At 38.9% G+C, this 15,018-nt stretch overlaps 2 protein-coding genes across 7 annotated transcripts in view; one reads left to right on the top strand and one right to left on the bottom strand.

Moving 5' to 3' along the window:
* The window catches only part of TAFA2 (TAFA chemokine like family member 2), a 546,816-nt gene extending 533,248 nt beyond the window's left edge, over positions 1 to 13,568 (bottom strand). Inside the window, exons 1-2 of one of the 3 annotated variants that reach the window (XM_063593376.1) lie at positions 13,409 to 13,568; positions 12,159 to 12,306 (exon numbers count right to left, since the gene is read on the bottom strand). Coding sequence is in view for 1 of the 3 variants with exons in the window: in XM_055096530.2 (XP_054952505.1) it covers positions 12,159 to 12,238; positions 12,875 to 12,940 (146 nt within the window). In the remaining 2 variants the exon portion in view is untranslated. Of the gene's footprint in view, positions 1 to 12,158; positions 12,307 to 12,874; positions 13,152 to 13,408 lie in introns of those variants that run through there. The other 2 variants (XM_008978454.6, XM_055096530.2) reach the window with 2 other exon arrangements.
* Positions 13,468 to 15,018, top strand: part of USP15 (ubiquitin specific peptidase 15) — a 146,121-nt gene continuing 144,570 nt past the window's right edge. Inside the window, exon 1 of one of the 4 annotated variants that reach the window (XM_003824818.7) lies at positions 13,468 to 13,897. In XM_003824818.7, the coding sequence (XP_003824866.1) occupies positions 13,809 to 13,897 (89 nt within the window). In that variant the 5' untranslated portion in view covers positions 13,468 to 13,808. The remainder of the gene's footprint in view (positions 13,898 to 15,018) is intronic. The other 3 variants (XM_003824819.6, XM_008978458.5, XM_063593375.1) reach the window with 3 other exon arrangements.

Genomic DNA, 15,018 nt, shown 5'->3' with positions numbered 1-15,018 from the left:
TGTGTTTTGAGGTCATTTATTTAGAAACAAAAAGATTCAGAATGGTACATTTTCCTAATAAGCTGTTCTTTTTACCATTAAATAGTGACTTTTTTTCTAATAAGTCTTTTTCCCTCAAAGTCTGTATTATTGATATTTGATTGATAGCAGATGTAAAGACAACTCTAAATTTTGATATGCCAGCAAAACCAGTTTTCTTTCATCTTGCATTCCATTTGCCTGGCATGTTGTTTTCTATCCTCTTACTTTCAACATTTCTGTCTTTAAGATGTCTCTTATAAACAGCTTAAGGCTGTTTTGTTTTTTTTTTTAATTAGGTATAAGAACCTCTGATTTTTAACAAGTCAAATTAATCTATTTACATTTAATGTGAATATATTTGGTCTTATTTCTACAATCTTATATATATGTTTTCTATATGCTATGCCTTCCATTGCTTCTTTTTCCTGCATGCTGCTGTTATTGTTTCCTTGTCTGCCTTACATTAGATTGCTTAATTTACTGTATTATTTCCCCCTTCTACTCTTTTGAAAGTTTTTAACTCTTTTTTTAATCAGTGACCCTTAAATTTTTAACATGCTTGTCTTAAGATCTAAAGTTAACTGATACTTCTATCTTATGTAAGTTGGAACTAATTCCTCGCCACCATTTTTTTCACAACAAAATCATTTATTATTGTGTAGTATTAAAGTTATAGAGGTGTAATGTCAAAACAGAATTGAGTAAACCCTACAGGTCAGTGAGAGCACTCTAATTCCACTTACTCTCATTCAACTTCTCTCAAAAACTATGATCACCAAACATTCTGAAAGTGCAGACATCAGCATTTGCCTTGTTCTTTCCTGTAGACAAGCTCCTCGGGTTTTCCTACTTTACTGTGCATTACAACTCGTGTCATGTTCAAAGTACAAAACTACATTTTTTTACTTTAAGGGCAAAGTAAGGAATTTTCAACAGTACCTTTGACTACACAACAATTTTCTAGATAGCTTTGGAACATAACCCTTACGTAGAATGTGACTTCACAGTGATATATTTTTTCCTTTTACCAGGCCAACTAGAAGATCCATAAACAATTAGATTTTTAAAAGAAAAGCTAAAATCTATACCTTGCAGGAATAAAGGTTACCTTGCAGATTCCCAAAGACCTATAATCAGGCAAATGACACATTCAGTTGTAAGTTTTAGTGTTCCCTTTATTTTGAGTGTTTTTATTCAAATAAGTTGCAACTTTATTGTTCAGAGAAATAGTCACTGAATTAAAATCAATGAAAAATTAGAAAGACTGTTTCTTTTTTTGAGTTTTTGAGTTTTTGTTTCTTTTTCTTTTCTTGGCTCTCCTTTTGATGCAGAATTTTTTGCTCTTTAGTTCAGCTAAAATCTTGTTCTTGTGTCACAACCAGGAAAAATTAGGTACATGGACACATTGAAAGGTGAGGAGAGCAGAATTTATTAAAAGAAAGCTCTCAGAAAAAAGGGGGTCCTTTCAACAGGCTTCCACCTCACAGACTGAATACCAGGTCACCACACATGAGCTGAAGAGGCCAGGCTTTGCCCAACTTTATCAGGTGTGGATTCCAGGTGGGTCCACCCCATTGTCCCAGTGCAGGGGTGGGCCCTTAGTTTGAGCCACTCTATATTGATTTATTTCCCTTACTAGGCATGTGTTAAGGGACAGAATGTCTTTGAACATGACACATGAGTTGTAATGCACAGCAAAGTAGGAAAACCCAAGGAGCTCGTCTATACATACGACGCATGTGTTAAGGGACAGAATTTTTCACTGTGGGCACGTTTAGGTAAGCTCCCTGTGCACAATGGCCTGGGCAGCATTTGGCTGTCTCCTTCTCTATCACTTTTATGAGGTGTATAACCTTTTTAAAAATGTGTAAAACTTATTATTTTACTGTGTTGTGGCAAGAACACTTAACATGAGATCTCAACACATTTTTAAGTGTACAGTAAATTATTGCTGACTATAGGTACCATGTCGTCAAGCAGATCTCTAGAGCTTATTCATCTTGCTGGAACTTAATGCCTGTTTATTACCAGCTCTCCATATCTCCTTCCACTCCATTTACTTTATTTGTTGAAATTATTTCCCTTCAAATTCTTTTTTATTTTTAATTGCGGCAAAATATATATAATAAAATTTACTAACTTAAACATTTTTAAGTGTGTGATTTAGTAGTTAAGTACATTAACATTGTTGTGCACCCAGTCTCCAAAACTCATCTTGCAAAACTGACACTCTGTACCCATTAAACAACTACCCATTGCTTCCTTCCCTCAGCATCTAGCAACCATCATTTGAGAAAATGGCTCAGAGCAGTCTGAAGAATGTGAGAGATGCAAAATTATCAGGCCCAGACAGCAGTGAGCATGATACTTCAGTCGCATCCCCCGCACCCATGCCCCAGGGTAATTGTTTAAAAATTTTTTTTCATTCCTTCCCTGTAGTTTCAGACTAGCTGATAAATTACCTAAAATGTTACCACACATTGCACAATGTGACCCTCACCCAGTATCTTCATGTTCCTGGAATTTGTGATAGAAAGAACAATGTACAGCCAATTGATAGACTGTTATTTTTTAAATTCTTGGTAAACAACTTAGGGACTGCTCCCTTCTCTTTTTTTCCTTAAAAAAAAAAAAAAAAGGAAAAAGACCACTTGTAACTGCTGTTAATCAGAGCATATATTGAGGGCAACTTGAATCTGATTTCCAGGCTGCAGTCCTCACCTTTGGCTTAAATTAACTCTCTACTTAATCTGTGTCCTTCAAGAATAGCTTGATGCCATCCTTGTGGTAATGAGTAAGTTCTTACTCTATTAGTTCCCATGACAGTTGATTATTAAAAAGAGCCTGGCACCTCTCCCCACGCTCTCCCACTTTTCCTCTCTCACCATGTGATCTTTGCATATGCTAAATGTGCCTCAGTTTCTTCCTCTTTGCCTGAGATTCTTCCCTTAGGTCAAAATTTCTGGTGTAGTCAGCAAGATTCAGAGCAACCTTCCAAATACCCATTGTTCCCTCTCAGACTCAGTGCTCAGTACCAGCAAAAACTCATTGCATTCTTCCAACTCCAGATATTTCGCTGGGTGCAAAAGTGTGAGGTCTACATTTTATGTGGGCTTCTTTTTCAAACTCTCTTTTTTCTTTAAGAGCAAGAGTTTCCATCTCCGTCTCTAAACAGGAGATTCAGACAAAGAGCCCTGAAGAGAATTTTTGCCCTCTCCACCTGTGCCTCACAGCGGGTTTGCGTTACAGTACTGGCAGTCTAGCATGGGTGGTTTCACTTTTTTGGGGGGCCTAAAATTAAGTAATGTCTTAGTCCATTTAGTGTTACTCTAAAGGAATACCTGAGTCTGGGTAATTTATAATGAAAAAGGGTTTATTTGTCTCAGATTCTGATGTCTGTAAAAGTTCAAGATGGGGCATCTGCATCTGGTGAGAAGCACTCATGGTGGAAGGCAGAAGGACTTCTTTTAGCAAGCATCAATATGTTGTAAATTCAGTCTCTTTAAAAATAACTCTTTATTTCCCTTCGTCTTGAATACTTTAACTGAATACAGAATTTTAAGTTAACAGTAATTTTCCCCTTGGCATATATTTCTGGCATATACTATAACTGATGAGAAGTTTTCTATCCAATGCTTCTATCTAAATCGCATTTTTAAAATAAGGAACTATCTTTTCTTTTTAAGATTTTTCTCTGAGTTCATATTTTTATGTTCATGAGAATGGGTCAAGGTATTTATAGTTATGCATGTATATGTATGACTTGTTTTATTTTTATTGTTCTTCTCAAACTCATTATAATTTCTGTACATATAGATGTGTGTGGGTGTGTATGTGTGTGAGTTTTGTTCTTATTAAATTCATTGTAATTTCTGAATCTAAAAACTAGAGGTTTTTTTTCCATTCTGGAAAAAAAATAGGTATTATGTCTTTGAATATTGCCTGTTTATTTTTTATTCTGGAACTCCTATTAAACATATGTTGGGTTTTGGCCATTCTCTATGTGTCTTAACTGTTCTTCCATATTTTCATACTTTACCTTTCTGGCAAAGTAGTATATTAGAGAAATTTTCAGCAAATGATTACTTCCTTCCCCTCTCCTACAGAAGGAATGTACTTCCCTGATATTAATTGAGGTCTTGCATAGCTAGGCTTGTCTCTTGATCTCTTTTTGCAACGAGAACATGACTCAGCTAGCCTCTGGTTTAAAGAGGATGAGAGATAGGTGGAACAGACCAGGACGTGACCTAATCCTCAGAGAGCAGCTGAGTCTCGCCAAGACCAGCCAATCTCCAGCTAACCCAAAAATGCATGAGTAGGAAATATGCGTATATTGTTGTATGGCACTAGGACTTTGGGTGTTTTGAAAGTCAGAAAAATTGGGCTGATTCAGAATTTGATGTATAAAGTACAGTGCTGCCATAACTAAAACCCAAAATATGTAGCACTGGCTTTGGGAATGGGCAGCAGGTAGTCATGTAATTGTTATAGGAGGCTGGAATAATGACAACAGTATTATGTAGTGGCAAAACATTTGGTAAAATTGTCACCTGCAATAATATGGAATACAGAACATGCAGATCTAGTAAACTTGTGAATTTGGATGAGGTGATTTCAAAGAAGAATACTGAAGAGCAGGCTGCTGCCAGGTGCCTTTGAAAAAGCATAAGAAAGTGGTGAGCTCAAAATGAACTGCCTGGGTTACAAACAAAATTGAGAGGAAATAGAGAGTTTAGAAATACTGAAAGTTGTAGGCTTAAAAATGAAACTGTTTCTCAACATATCCCCAGCTCAAAGAAAAAGTAAATTTTGGCCACTGCCAGGGTAAAGACCAAAACAAGGGTGTGGTGCAGGCCCAAGTGCCCTGAAAGCAGACTCTGAGATGGAAAATAGCCTGTAAAGAAGTGCTCTCAGGATCAACACTTGTGGAAGAAAGGAAGCAAACAAGATTGAGCAGAGAAAGAAAGTGGGCTGTAATTAATTTATAAAAAGAACTTAACCAACCCACTGAAGCTAGATTGCTCCTCAGAGTTGTTTCCAATAGAGGAAATGAAGCCAAGTCTTTAAAACCCTACATCAATTAGTTATTGCATACTGGCTGCCCCCTGAAGAGAGCATGAACTACACAGGGTGCCTCTTTTCTATTGAGAGTGATTCCCAAAGAAGACTGACAGCTGAGATCAGTAGAAATCCCAGCAGCTAGAGGAATAAATTCTTTAGTCATGAAGGATGATGTTAATGGCACAGTACATCATCCAATTCAATTCACCCCATGTTCCACTCAGACCTATATTTTTGCAAAAGTTTTTGAAGCAGCTCCAGAACTTGGGAAGAAAGTTAGCGAGATACATAGATTCCATTGCAAAGACCAAAAGTGATACTCAATATATGCTTCCTGATCTACCATTCTAGAGTTTCCTCACCTTGACTAGCTCCTCTGCTGGTCTTGTTGGCTTACCTGGTGGGATGATCCAGTCACTCATCCTTGAGAGTCACCATACCTTTCTCAGGTCATCAATACTTTACTAGTCAATTTACTGTCAAAGTTGTGCAAGGGCATACCAAGAGATGCCAAATACATTCCTTTTTGCCATCACTGTATAAGAGCAGCCTGACCTCCTCCCAGTATTTAGAATGATAAACCTGCCAGGATGGTGACTGCTCTCGTTGCCCGATCCTTTGGCAGTAGAAGGCAGAAATGCCCCAGTGACAGCCATAGGTTAAAGTTCAATGGGCCTCTTGCTGTGTCTCCTGGTGGAAATGCTCACCTTTTGGGAACAATACCTCTAAACGTACAAATCTCAGAGCTATGGATATAGCACAAAATCCCCAATTGGGTCACGGACAATGATGGTAAACAGGACCACCTCTACTTCTACATTTGATTCCCATATCCATAAATTCTATTTGTTGGGAACACAGCAACATATGCTGGCCATTGATTCAGAGGGTATACTGCATAGGGTATTATTGTATCTAAGGTGGTGCTTAAGCTGATTCTTCGACAGGCCATTCCGTTGCTCTATCCGGCCGGCAATTGTTTACAGTTCTGGGTGAAGTGATATGTGAAAGAATCAGTGAATCACATGGTCACGTGCTCACTACCACATCTCTTTTGCAATAAAATGAATCCCTTTGTTTGATGTGATATTGGGAAGATCCTGTGTCATGAGATCAAACACTCCATAAGTATGGTGGAAGCAGCTGAAGCACTATTGGCAGGAAAGGAAAATCCATACCTGAAATATGTGTCAATTCTAATCAAGATGAATCATTCATTGCCACTTACATAATAGAAGGGATCCATGTAATTAACTTGTCATTTGATTCTCCTCCATGGATGATTCTATATCAAGGGCACAATATTGGTCTCTGTTCCTGACAGGTTGGACATTTGGCAGCAGCAATAGCCAAATCACTGTTGGTAAGTGAGAGCTCATGCTGTGGGGCCATCCACAGTCATGATGACTACCCTTCTTGTGCCCATTGTTCCAGCTTTGAGGACAGAAGCTTGTTGATGCCAACCACTGGAGTCATTCTGTTTATTCAGTACCTCTTTTGTGATATATCCTTTATGGTTGGTGTTCACTTGTAATGCAAAAATCTTTACACTTTGTGCCGAGTCCCATAGGTCCATCCATATACTTTCTCATCAGACTTCCTAGTCCTAAACTTTCTAACATTTCTTCTTCCTTAAAGTAGGCTGTTCTACTACTTATCACTGCTATAACAAATTACCATCAACTTAGTGACTGAGACAACAGAAGTATTGTCTCTTACATTTCTGTAAAAGTCTGACACAATTCTTACTGTGCTAAAAATCAAGGTTTTAGCAAGGCTCTGATCCTTTCTGGAGGCTTTAACAGAGAATTCATTTCCTTGTTCCTTCTAAATTTGAGAAGCCTTCCAGATTTCTTGGCTCATGGCCCCTTTATTCCATCTTCAAAGCCATTCTTCCATAGTCACCTCACTCTCTGGCCATAACCAGGAAAGTGTCTCCTACTTTTAAGGATTCATATGATTAGATTGGACCCAACTGAATTATTCAAGAAAATCCCCCCATTTCAAGGTCCTTAATCTTAATCACATCTGTAAAGTCCCTTTTGCCATTTAAAGTAATATATTCACAGGTTCTGGTATTACGATATAGTCCTCTTTGGGGAGCCACTCTTCTGCCTTCCATGATTTAAGTCCACATGGCAGTCTAAAATATGTCTTTGATCTGTTATGTATCTATGTTTGTGGTTACAGAACATTCACAAGCATTTAAAAATATTTTTTGCACCATATTCTTCCAACAGCTTCCAAATCAGCTTCCAAGTACATTGTTTTATCCCTAAGAATACCTTCACACAAAAGACTGAGTAAAGCTACACTTTAAATATTATCCTTCTTAACCTCTTTGTAATTGTGTTTCTTTGATATGGGTCACTACTAATTTTAACACAGCTGTTTATGTTATTACATAACAACTTTGTGATCTTATTAATTTGTTTATCTTATTATTAAAATCAAATTTAGTAGCTGCTCTGGTCTAAGGGAGGAAAATATTTTATAAATCATTGCTACTATATGTTAAGCTCTAATATGAGTTTCACATTCATTATTTTATTCACCTTTAAATGAATCCTATAAAAGAAGTCTAGTATCACTATTTTACAGATGAGAAAACTAATGTTTCCAGTATCACAGAACTAGTTAAGTATCAGAGTAGGGCATACAAATATAGGTCTTTTTGACTCTAAAATGCATACTATTTTCACTACATCCTTAATAAATTCCCATTGAGTAAATTAAATTATTTGTAGAGGTATACTATACATCCAGCATATTTCAGGAATTTCTCATGCTGTAGAAATCATGTCCAATGTATTACACAGAAGCCTTGGGCCACTAATAATTCTTGAACTGACATAGTTCAAGACAACCTAGATAGAAGCATATTGGCTAGAAACAAAAATCAATGGTAAATATTTTTATGAAATCACTAGACTTGTTTTTTACTTCATTGTTGGTATCTTCTAATTTGACCTAAATCTACTGTGTGGTCTATAGTGTCCTGTTGCTTAGCAAAACCTGGAACACATTATAAAGAATACCTATTTAATGTTTCCATCAGTCCTGAAACATAGATACATTCTTGAAGACATGCTATTATATTGTTCTAAGACTCTTTGTGAGCAATTTAAATCCTTTTGCTATCTCAGCCCAAATGAAGTGAAGGGTTGTCCAAACAGAAAGTCTGAATAATTCAGCTTCTCTTGGGAGAAAACAAAGTTAATCTCTCTGGAATCTACATAGCTGCAGAATCAGTGGACCATTGAACAACTCTCTACTTCACTTTAGTAGTATAGATTTCCAAGATCCATGAGCATAAAATAATTATTTTTAAACTTTCGAATGAAACAGATTTAAAGTAAAATGGATCAAGTATATAACATTAACGTATTTTAATTAAATTTGACATTTAAAACAAAAGATCAGCATATTTTTTAAATGAGTAAAAAAATTTAAAAATGATCAGCATATTTGAAATGATTTTTAGCTTTCTAAAGTCCATCCATTATTACGAGTCTTAAGAAAGACTTCAGAGGCTGCTTAAACATTTCAATATTTTCATGTAGAGGTTCTTTATCAACCTTGAAATCTGTCAATAAATGTAAATAACAAGTAAAGAAAATATAAAGTAGGCAGATTTTTCCTACTATGAACCTTGATTTTATCTATATCACTCTTAGTTGAATGGGATAAATTAACACTTTCTTGAAAGTTTCGTACCATACACGTACATTTAATTTTTAAATATTCAGGACCCGCAGAATATACTATGCCTATTAAGGTTTTTTTAATTATAATTCTAGACCTGTTAGATACTTGATTTGCTTATCAATTCAAATCAATTTAGTTCTGGCCAGGCACAGTGGCTCATGCCTGTAATCAATCGCAGCACTTTGGGAGGCTGAGACAGGTGGATCGCTTGAGGTCAGGAGATCGAGACCAGCCTGGCCAACATGGTGAAACCCCATCTCTACTAAAAATACAAAAATTAGCTGGGCGTGGTGGCGCATGCATGTAATCCCAGCTACTCAGGAGGCTGAGGCACGAGAATCTCTTGAACTTGGGAGGCAAAGGTTGCAGTGAGCGGAGATCATACCACTGCACTCCAGTCTGGGCAACTGGAGAGTGAGACTCTGTCTCAAATAAATAAAAACAAATCAATTTAGTTCTATCAGCATGTAGTGAGAGTCCACTATAGGGCAGACTGATATCAAATTTCATGGTATAGTCAGCTTTCTAGTACACTTTATGTACTTCTTAAAAAGAGGATAGGCCAGGCGCGTGGCTCATGCCTTTAATCCCAGCACTTTGGGAGGCCGAGGTGGGCAGATCGCCAGAGGTCGGGAGTTTGAGACCAGCCTGGCCAGCATGGTGAAACCCTGTCTCTACTAAAAATACAAAATTTAGCCAGGCATGTTGACAGGTGCCTGTAATCCCAGCTACTCAAGAAGCTGAGGCAGGAGAATTGCTTGAACCCGGGAGGCAGAGGTTGCAGTGAGCCCAGACCATGCCATTGCACTCCAGCCTGGGCAACAGAGTGAGACTCCATCTCCAAAAAAAAAAAGGATATAAAGTAGGAACCTAGATTAATTAATTTGTAGACTTCATGCCCATGCTAAAATTAAACTTTCTAGATCCTATAGGACAGAAAATATAATTTTGTTTGCTCTAATTTTTTTAAATTTAGACCTTTAATTGGGATACACAGCTCAACAGTCCCACAACTCCTTATTATCCCCAACAGATTTCCTTCACCCATTTACGTTAGCTGTATCTAACCCCTGCAAGTATTTGAGTTTCAGCCTCCGAAATCTAATCACTTTATTTTATAATAAGAAAACGAATGGTCACAGAGAATAAATAACTTAGCCAAGGTTACCAGCTAGCAAGTGGCACTGAGCCAGAGTCAAAATCCAAGTATAGTGGCTCTTTGTAAAAGGCAGTGTTTTCATCTTACTATATTTTCATTCTCTTTATCAGAACCTAACATTTGTCTGAAATAAGGACCCTCCGTAATTTTTTTTAGCTTTCAAAAGTGCCTCGTGGCACTTACAATTTTTATTCATATCCCAAGTTTCAAAATATCATTAACAGATTAAGCACTTTACTACATGCTATTTTGGTGTTTGCACTACTCCCCCGCCTTTCCACTGCCTTTTAGCTGCTCTGAGAGCTGGTAAAGAGAGACGAGAATTATACAATTACATAAGATAAAAGAATGAAAGGTTTAGAGAGGTGAGTAAGAATGAGGGGGTGGTAGGGTCGTGGGCGGGAATAACTGTAGAGGAAGGACAAGGAGAAGGAAAAACTGAGACAGTGGTTCCTGAATATCAAAGACAGGAAGAGTTGAGAAATAAAGACAGCCAGTCATCAAACATTGTTCTTTTATGGGATGTGCTGATTCTGTGTGTGTGTATGTATATGTGTATATATATACATATATATGTGTGTGTATATGTATATATACACAATGTGTGTGTGTGTGTGTGTGTGTGTGTGTGTGTGTGTGTGTGTGTGTGTGTGATTTGCTAAGTCCACTCCAATTTTAGGCAGATTTTCCCCTTAGGCTCATGTAGCCAGTCCCACACAAAATTATGAAATAGGCAAAACTTATCTTGAAATTCTCCTTTGTACTTTCCTCCATTAAACTGTATTACAAAATGCAGTGCTTTTTTTCTCTGGTTCACCCCAGGCTGAAAACTGGCTCTCTTTGACACTTTAGTTTTAAGCCTAACTCTCTCCTGGAGTATTTACATTTGAAGTCCCATCTCTTAATTGAGTAAAAGAACCTCTCTTAAAGGAATTGTTTAAATATCAGTAAGCAGAGAGGTTTGGAATTACTAGAGGGTAAAGGAATCCTTCCTAGAGAATCTCTAATTTCACAACCAACTGTGACTTTAAGAGGTCCAGCTTGTTCATATCTAGCCTAAGTACTCAGCATACTCAGCTCTCTAGGTTACGTTTTAAATTGACAAAAAAGGTACAGAGAGTCTGAGAAGGCAATAACAATCACCAAGCAAACTGTACATTCATCAAAAGTTAACTAAGGAATGCATCAGTGAAGACATTCATTCTAAATAAGCAGATATAATCCCTGATTTATATTCAATTATTGGTGATTAAGGTGAAGTAGCTTTTCTCATCAATTTATCTACTTAATTATTCAGTAGGGATGTGGACTTTAACCAATTTATGAACAATATCTTATTTCTCTTCATAATTGAGAGAAGCACCAGTAAAATAAGCAGAATTTCCATAAACTGATCAACTGAGATCACTAAAACGTTGATTGCTGTAAACAAAATAATAAAGGTCAACAGAAAAATAGAAGTTTACCCAAACTTTCCAGATTCTGCAGCCAGACTGCCTGGTTTCAATTTAGGTTCTGCCACTTACTTGCCTCAATTCCTTATCTATAGACTTGAAATAATAATAGTACCAAAATCATGTGATTGCTGTGAGAATTAAGTTAGTATTTTAAAGTGTTTAGAACCATGCTAGGCACTCTGTAAGTGCTTGCTAAATAAAATACTATAATTTTATCTCTTTCCTGACTCTGATGGCAGTTACTTAGGTCTACAAAACGGCTCCATAAATCTGATGTATAATTCAAATTGGCATTGAATTTACACGTCTATATCCAGTTAACCTGCTGCCTTGAGCATGGTGCAAGTGAAGAAAATATTATTTTACTTCATTGTATGGTTGTAGGTGTCAACACTTCAAAAATGCATTTTCTCTTAAGGGAAACTGGACATTAGGGTATGAATGATTTATTGCTACTTGGTTATGTTACGTTTATACAATGAAGGAGAGCACAGTTTTGCCTTCAAAGCCCCTAACACCTTTTTTCAATAGCTTTATTGAGGTATAATTCACATACTGTACAATTCACCCTGTCATCAATAAACAATACTAGTGTTTATTGAATGGCTATTACGTCCCAGGCAATAAACACAAATTGTTTCATTTAATCTTCATAAAAATCCCTTAAGGTAGGTATTATCATACTCAATTTTATGATTCAATTAAAGGGCAAGAACTTTGCAGCTAAAGGTTGAAGTGAGGTTTGAACTTACGTCCATGTAGCTCCAATATATGTTTTCCATATTCTGCAGCTTCCCTTCAGAAAATTACTTCGTTCTCTTTCAGAGAGTGACTGGAAAAAGGGGGAAAATGTGACTTTTAGAGGGTAGCCGTGGTTAGAGAAACTCTTAATCTTTTAACCTGTCAGGAGAAAAGCCAGAAATAGCAGTCACTGAAAGTTGTTTTAAAACTCTCAATTCAAGGTTGGCATGATAATGCAAAATAGTATTATTATGCAGAAATAAGCAATCATAATCATAATAATGATATATACAAATCATAATGCCAATATACACTACTTTCACTTGGATTCAGCACTTCCTACTAGCATAACTACACCTACCTTTATCGCATTCTCACCAAATGAGTTAGGGTTTAAAATGGGCAAACGAGAAATGATGTGGGGACTCAGGCCCATCTTTTAGACTTTTCACATCAATATGGTATGTTAAAATCAAACCCCTGGACATCATGCTCGGGAATACTTAAGTAATTTTGCCACAATTCATTTATTAAACAAATATTTAGGTGATTTTTACATGTCCATCAGTACTGTGCTAACCACCAGGTGTACAAGGGCTAAAACAAAAGATGAAGCCAGTTCCAGCTCTTAAGGAGTTTACATTTTAGTTCAGGCTGTCATAAGGAGAGGCAGTGAGTGTGCTATACTGTATAGCATGTGGGCTCTTGAACCAGCCTCTCCACTCACCTCTCCACCTGCTGTGTGACCTTGGCATTTGATTTTTAAGCGACTCGACTTTCTATTTTGTAACATAATCGTTGACTTCAAATTAAAGACATATTTAGTTTCATTTCAGGTGTACGGCACCATACGAAGATGGGGCTAAGAAAATGTTACTATCCTGTATAAACAAGAGGGTTTCTCGCACGTTTTCTTCCTTTAGTATCTGGCATTATTCAATACTGTCCATATTCTACTCCCTGTTCACCGATGAACTGGGACATGTTTTTCACTGCAGCTTAGTCGTCTGGGTGTGCCTGGGGAAGCGTCACAAAGAGCATATAAAGGGTCCCCACCTACAACGGGAGTAAGAGCGCTGGAAGGAACCCAGGAAGGGCATGGAGGCCAAGCGTTCGGTTTCGGAGTGTTTTTTGTGTGTGCCCATATTCACCGAGCTTGGGTTCTCCTACTCGTAACGAAAAGCCCAGTCACTGAGCTGCTACATTTTCTGCCATATCTTAGCCGTCCCCACGCCCCCCCCACCGCCCCACCCTACCTCACCCTCAAGCGTGAGTGAATGCGCAAATAAGGGTTTTCAAGGCGTCAGTGGGAAAGAGGGAGGGGAAGGCAACGCCGAGGACGGGAGGACAGGGCGGTGGCATCCCTCTAGCGAGAGAGAGCCAGAGCCCTCTGCGGCGAGGAGAGCTAAAACCCGGCAGTCCCGGGCCAGAGGAGGCCAAGGCAAGATGCTGGACGGGCGGGGACCGATGGGGGGCAGCAGACCATGGCCGCGCACCCAGTGCGCCCCCGGGGCCTCCTCTTGTCCTGAGGAGCACCCCCGCTCCCGGTGTCTTTTGGTTTCGACCGGCCGACTGGGAGGGGCCGTGGGACGCCATTCCCATAATGCTCTGGGGCGTGCCGCCGCCGTCGCTGCCACCTCCCCTACCGCTAGTGGAAGAAGATGGCGGAAGGCGGAGCGGCGGATCTGGACACCCAGCGGTCTGACATCGCGACGCTGCTCAAAACCTCGCTCCGGAAAGGGGACACCTGGTAAGAGAAAGGGGTTGAGATGCCCGCGGTTGCCCGAGGATAGTGGAGAAGTGGGCGGGAGCCGCGAGCTGGTTCTTTCGCTAGTGACAGGTGCGGGCAGGTCCGGCGGCGGCCGCCGGGGCAGCGGGATTTTGGCTGCTTCTGAAATGTTGGGGCAAAGGTTGGACTCTGATGAGGGTCAGGGTTCTTGGCTTGCCAGGGCATGCTGAAAGGTATCCGGGGAGCGGCGGCGGCGGCGGTTCTGACTCGTGCGGTTCTCTTCGTCCTCCTTCCTTCCGTAGTGCCGCTCCCACCTCAGGCCTTCCCGAATGATAGGTTATAGTGGTTTGGTTTGAGTCTTATATACGCCGTTTTGACAGGTCCCGGTGCCGCGGCTTATCACGATCTCACCGGCTTTACTTCTCTGTTCATTTCCTTTCCTAGAATTGTCGGCGTCCAAGTTCCCTTTTATTCTGATTCTTGGTCTTCCGGGAGGCAGGCTGCAGGATGTTTGCGGTCTGTACTACACAGGTGGCATGTCAGGGCTCCACATAAGAGAAAGAAACCCTAGTTTCCAGTTCCTTGTCAAAGGAGGGAGAGGAGTAGGGAACCGTGGGCTTATGAGAGACCACGTGGTCTTGTGCTTTAGTGGTGGCTTGATAGAAGCCGGCAGCGTTTCTGTTAGACGTGCAGCCCTTCCCTTCTGTTTGAAAGATAATGTAGGCCTGCAAAAAGTAGATAAGTCCACTTGAGGCTTAACTAACTGCTAATATTCAAACTTGTAAAATACCAAAGGATATATACATTTAAAATACTGAAGGATGTATGTGGACATTTTCACACTAGTCGACCATATCAAGTGGCATCTACAATAACTTAAATATGTGAATATGTAACATAATTTAAAATTCTTTATTTTTTGGGAAGCATAATGTGCCTCTTCATTATAATAAAAAATATTTTCACTTTCCACTGTTACCATAACAGTAGTATATAATTCATAGAGTGTTTCAGTATGGCATAGTGAAAGGGGCAGTAAGATTTAGACCTGAGTTATGTCACAGTTTCACCACTCAACTTGCAGTATGGCTTTGAGGAGAGTTAATTTAAATCATTGCACCTCAGTATCTTCATGCTGTAAA

The sequence above is a fragment of the Pan paniscus genome, chromosome 10 (genome assembly GCF_029289425.2).
Source record: "Pan paniscus chromosome 10, NHGRI_mPanPan1-v2.0_pri, whole genome shotgun sequence".
Lineage (NCBI taxonomy): Eukaryota > Metazoa > Chordata > Mammalia > Primates > Hominidae > Pan > Pan paniscus.
The sequence above is the reverse complement of the archived record's forward strand: the minus strand, read 5'-3'. Positions and strand labels throughout refer to the sequence as shown.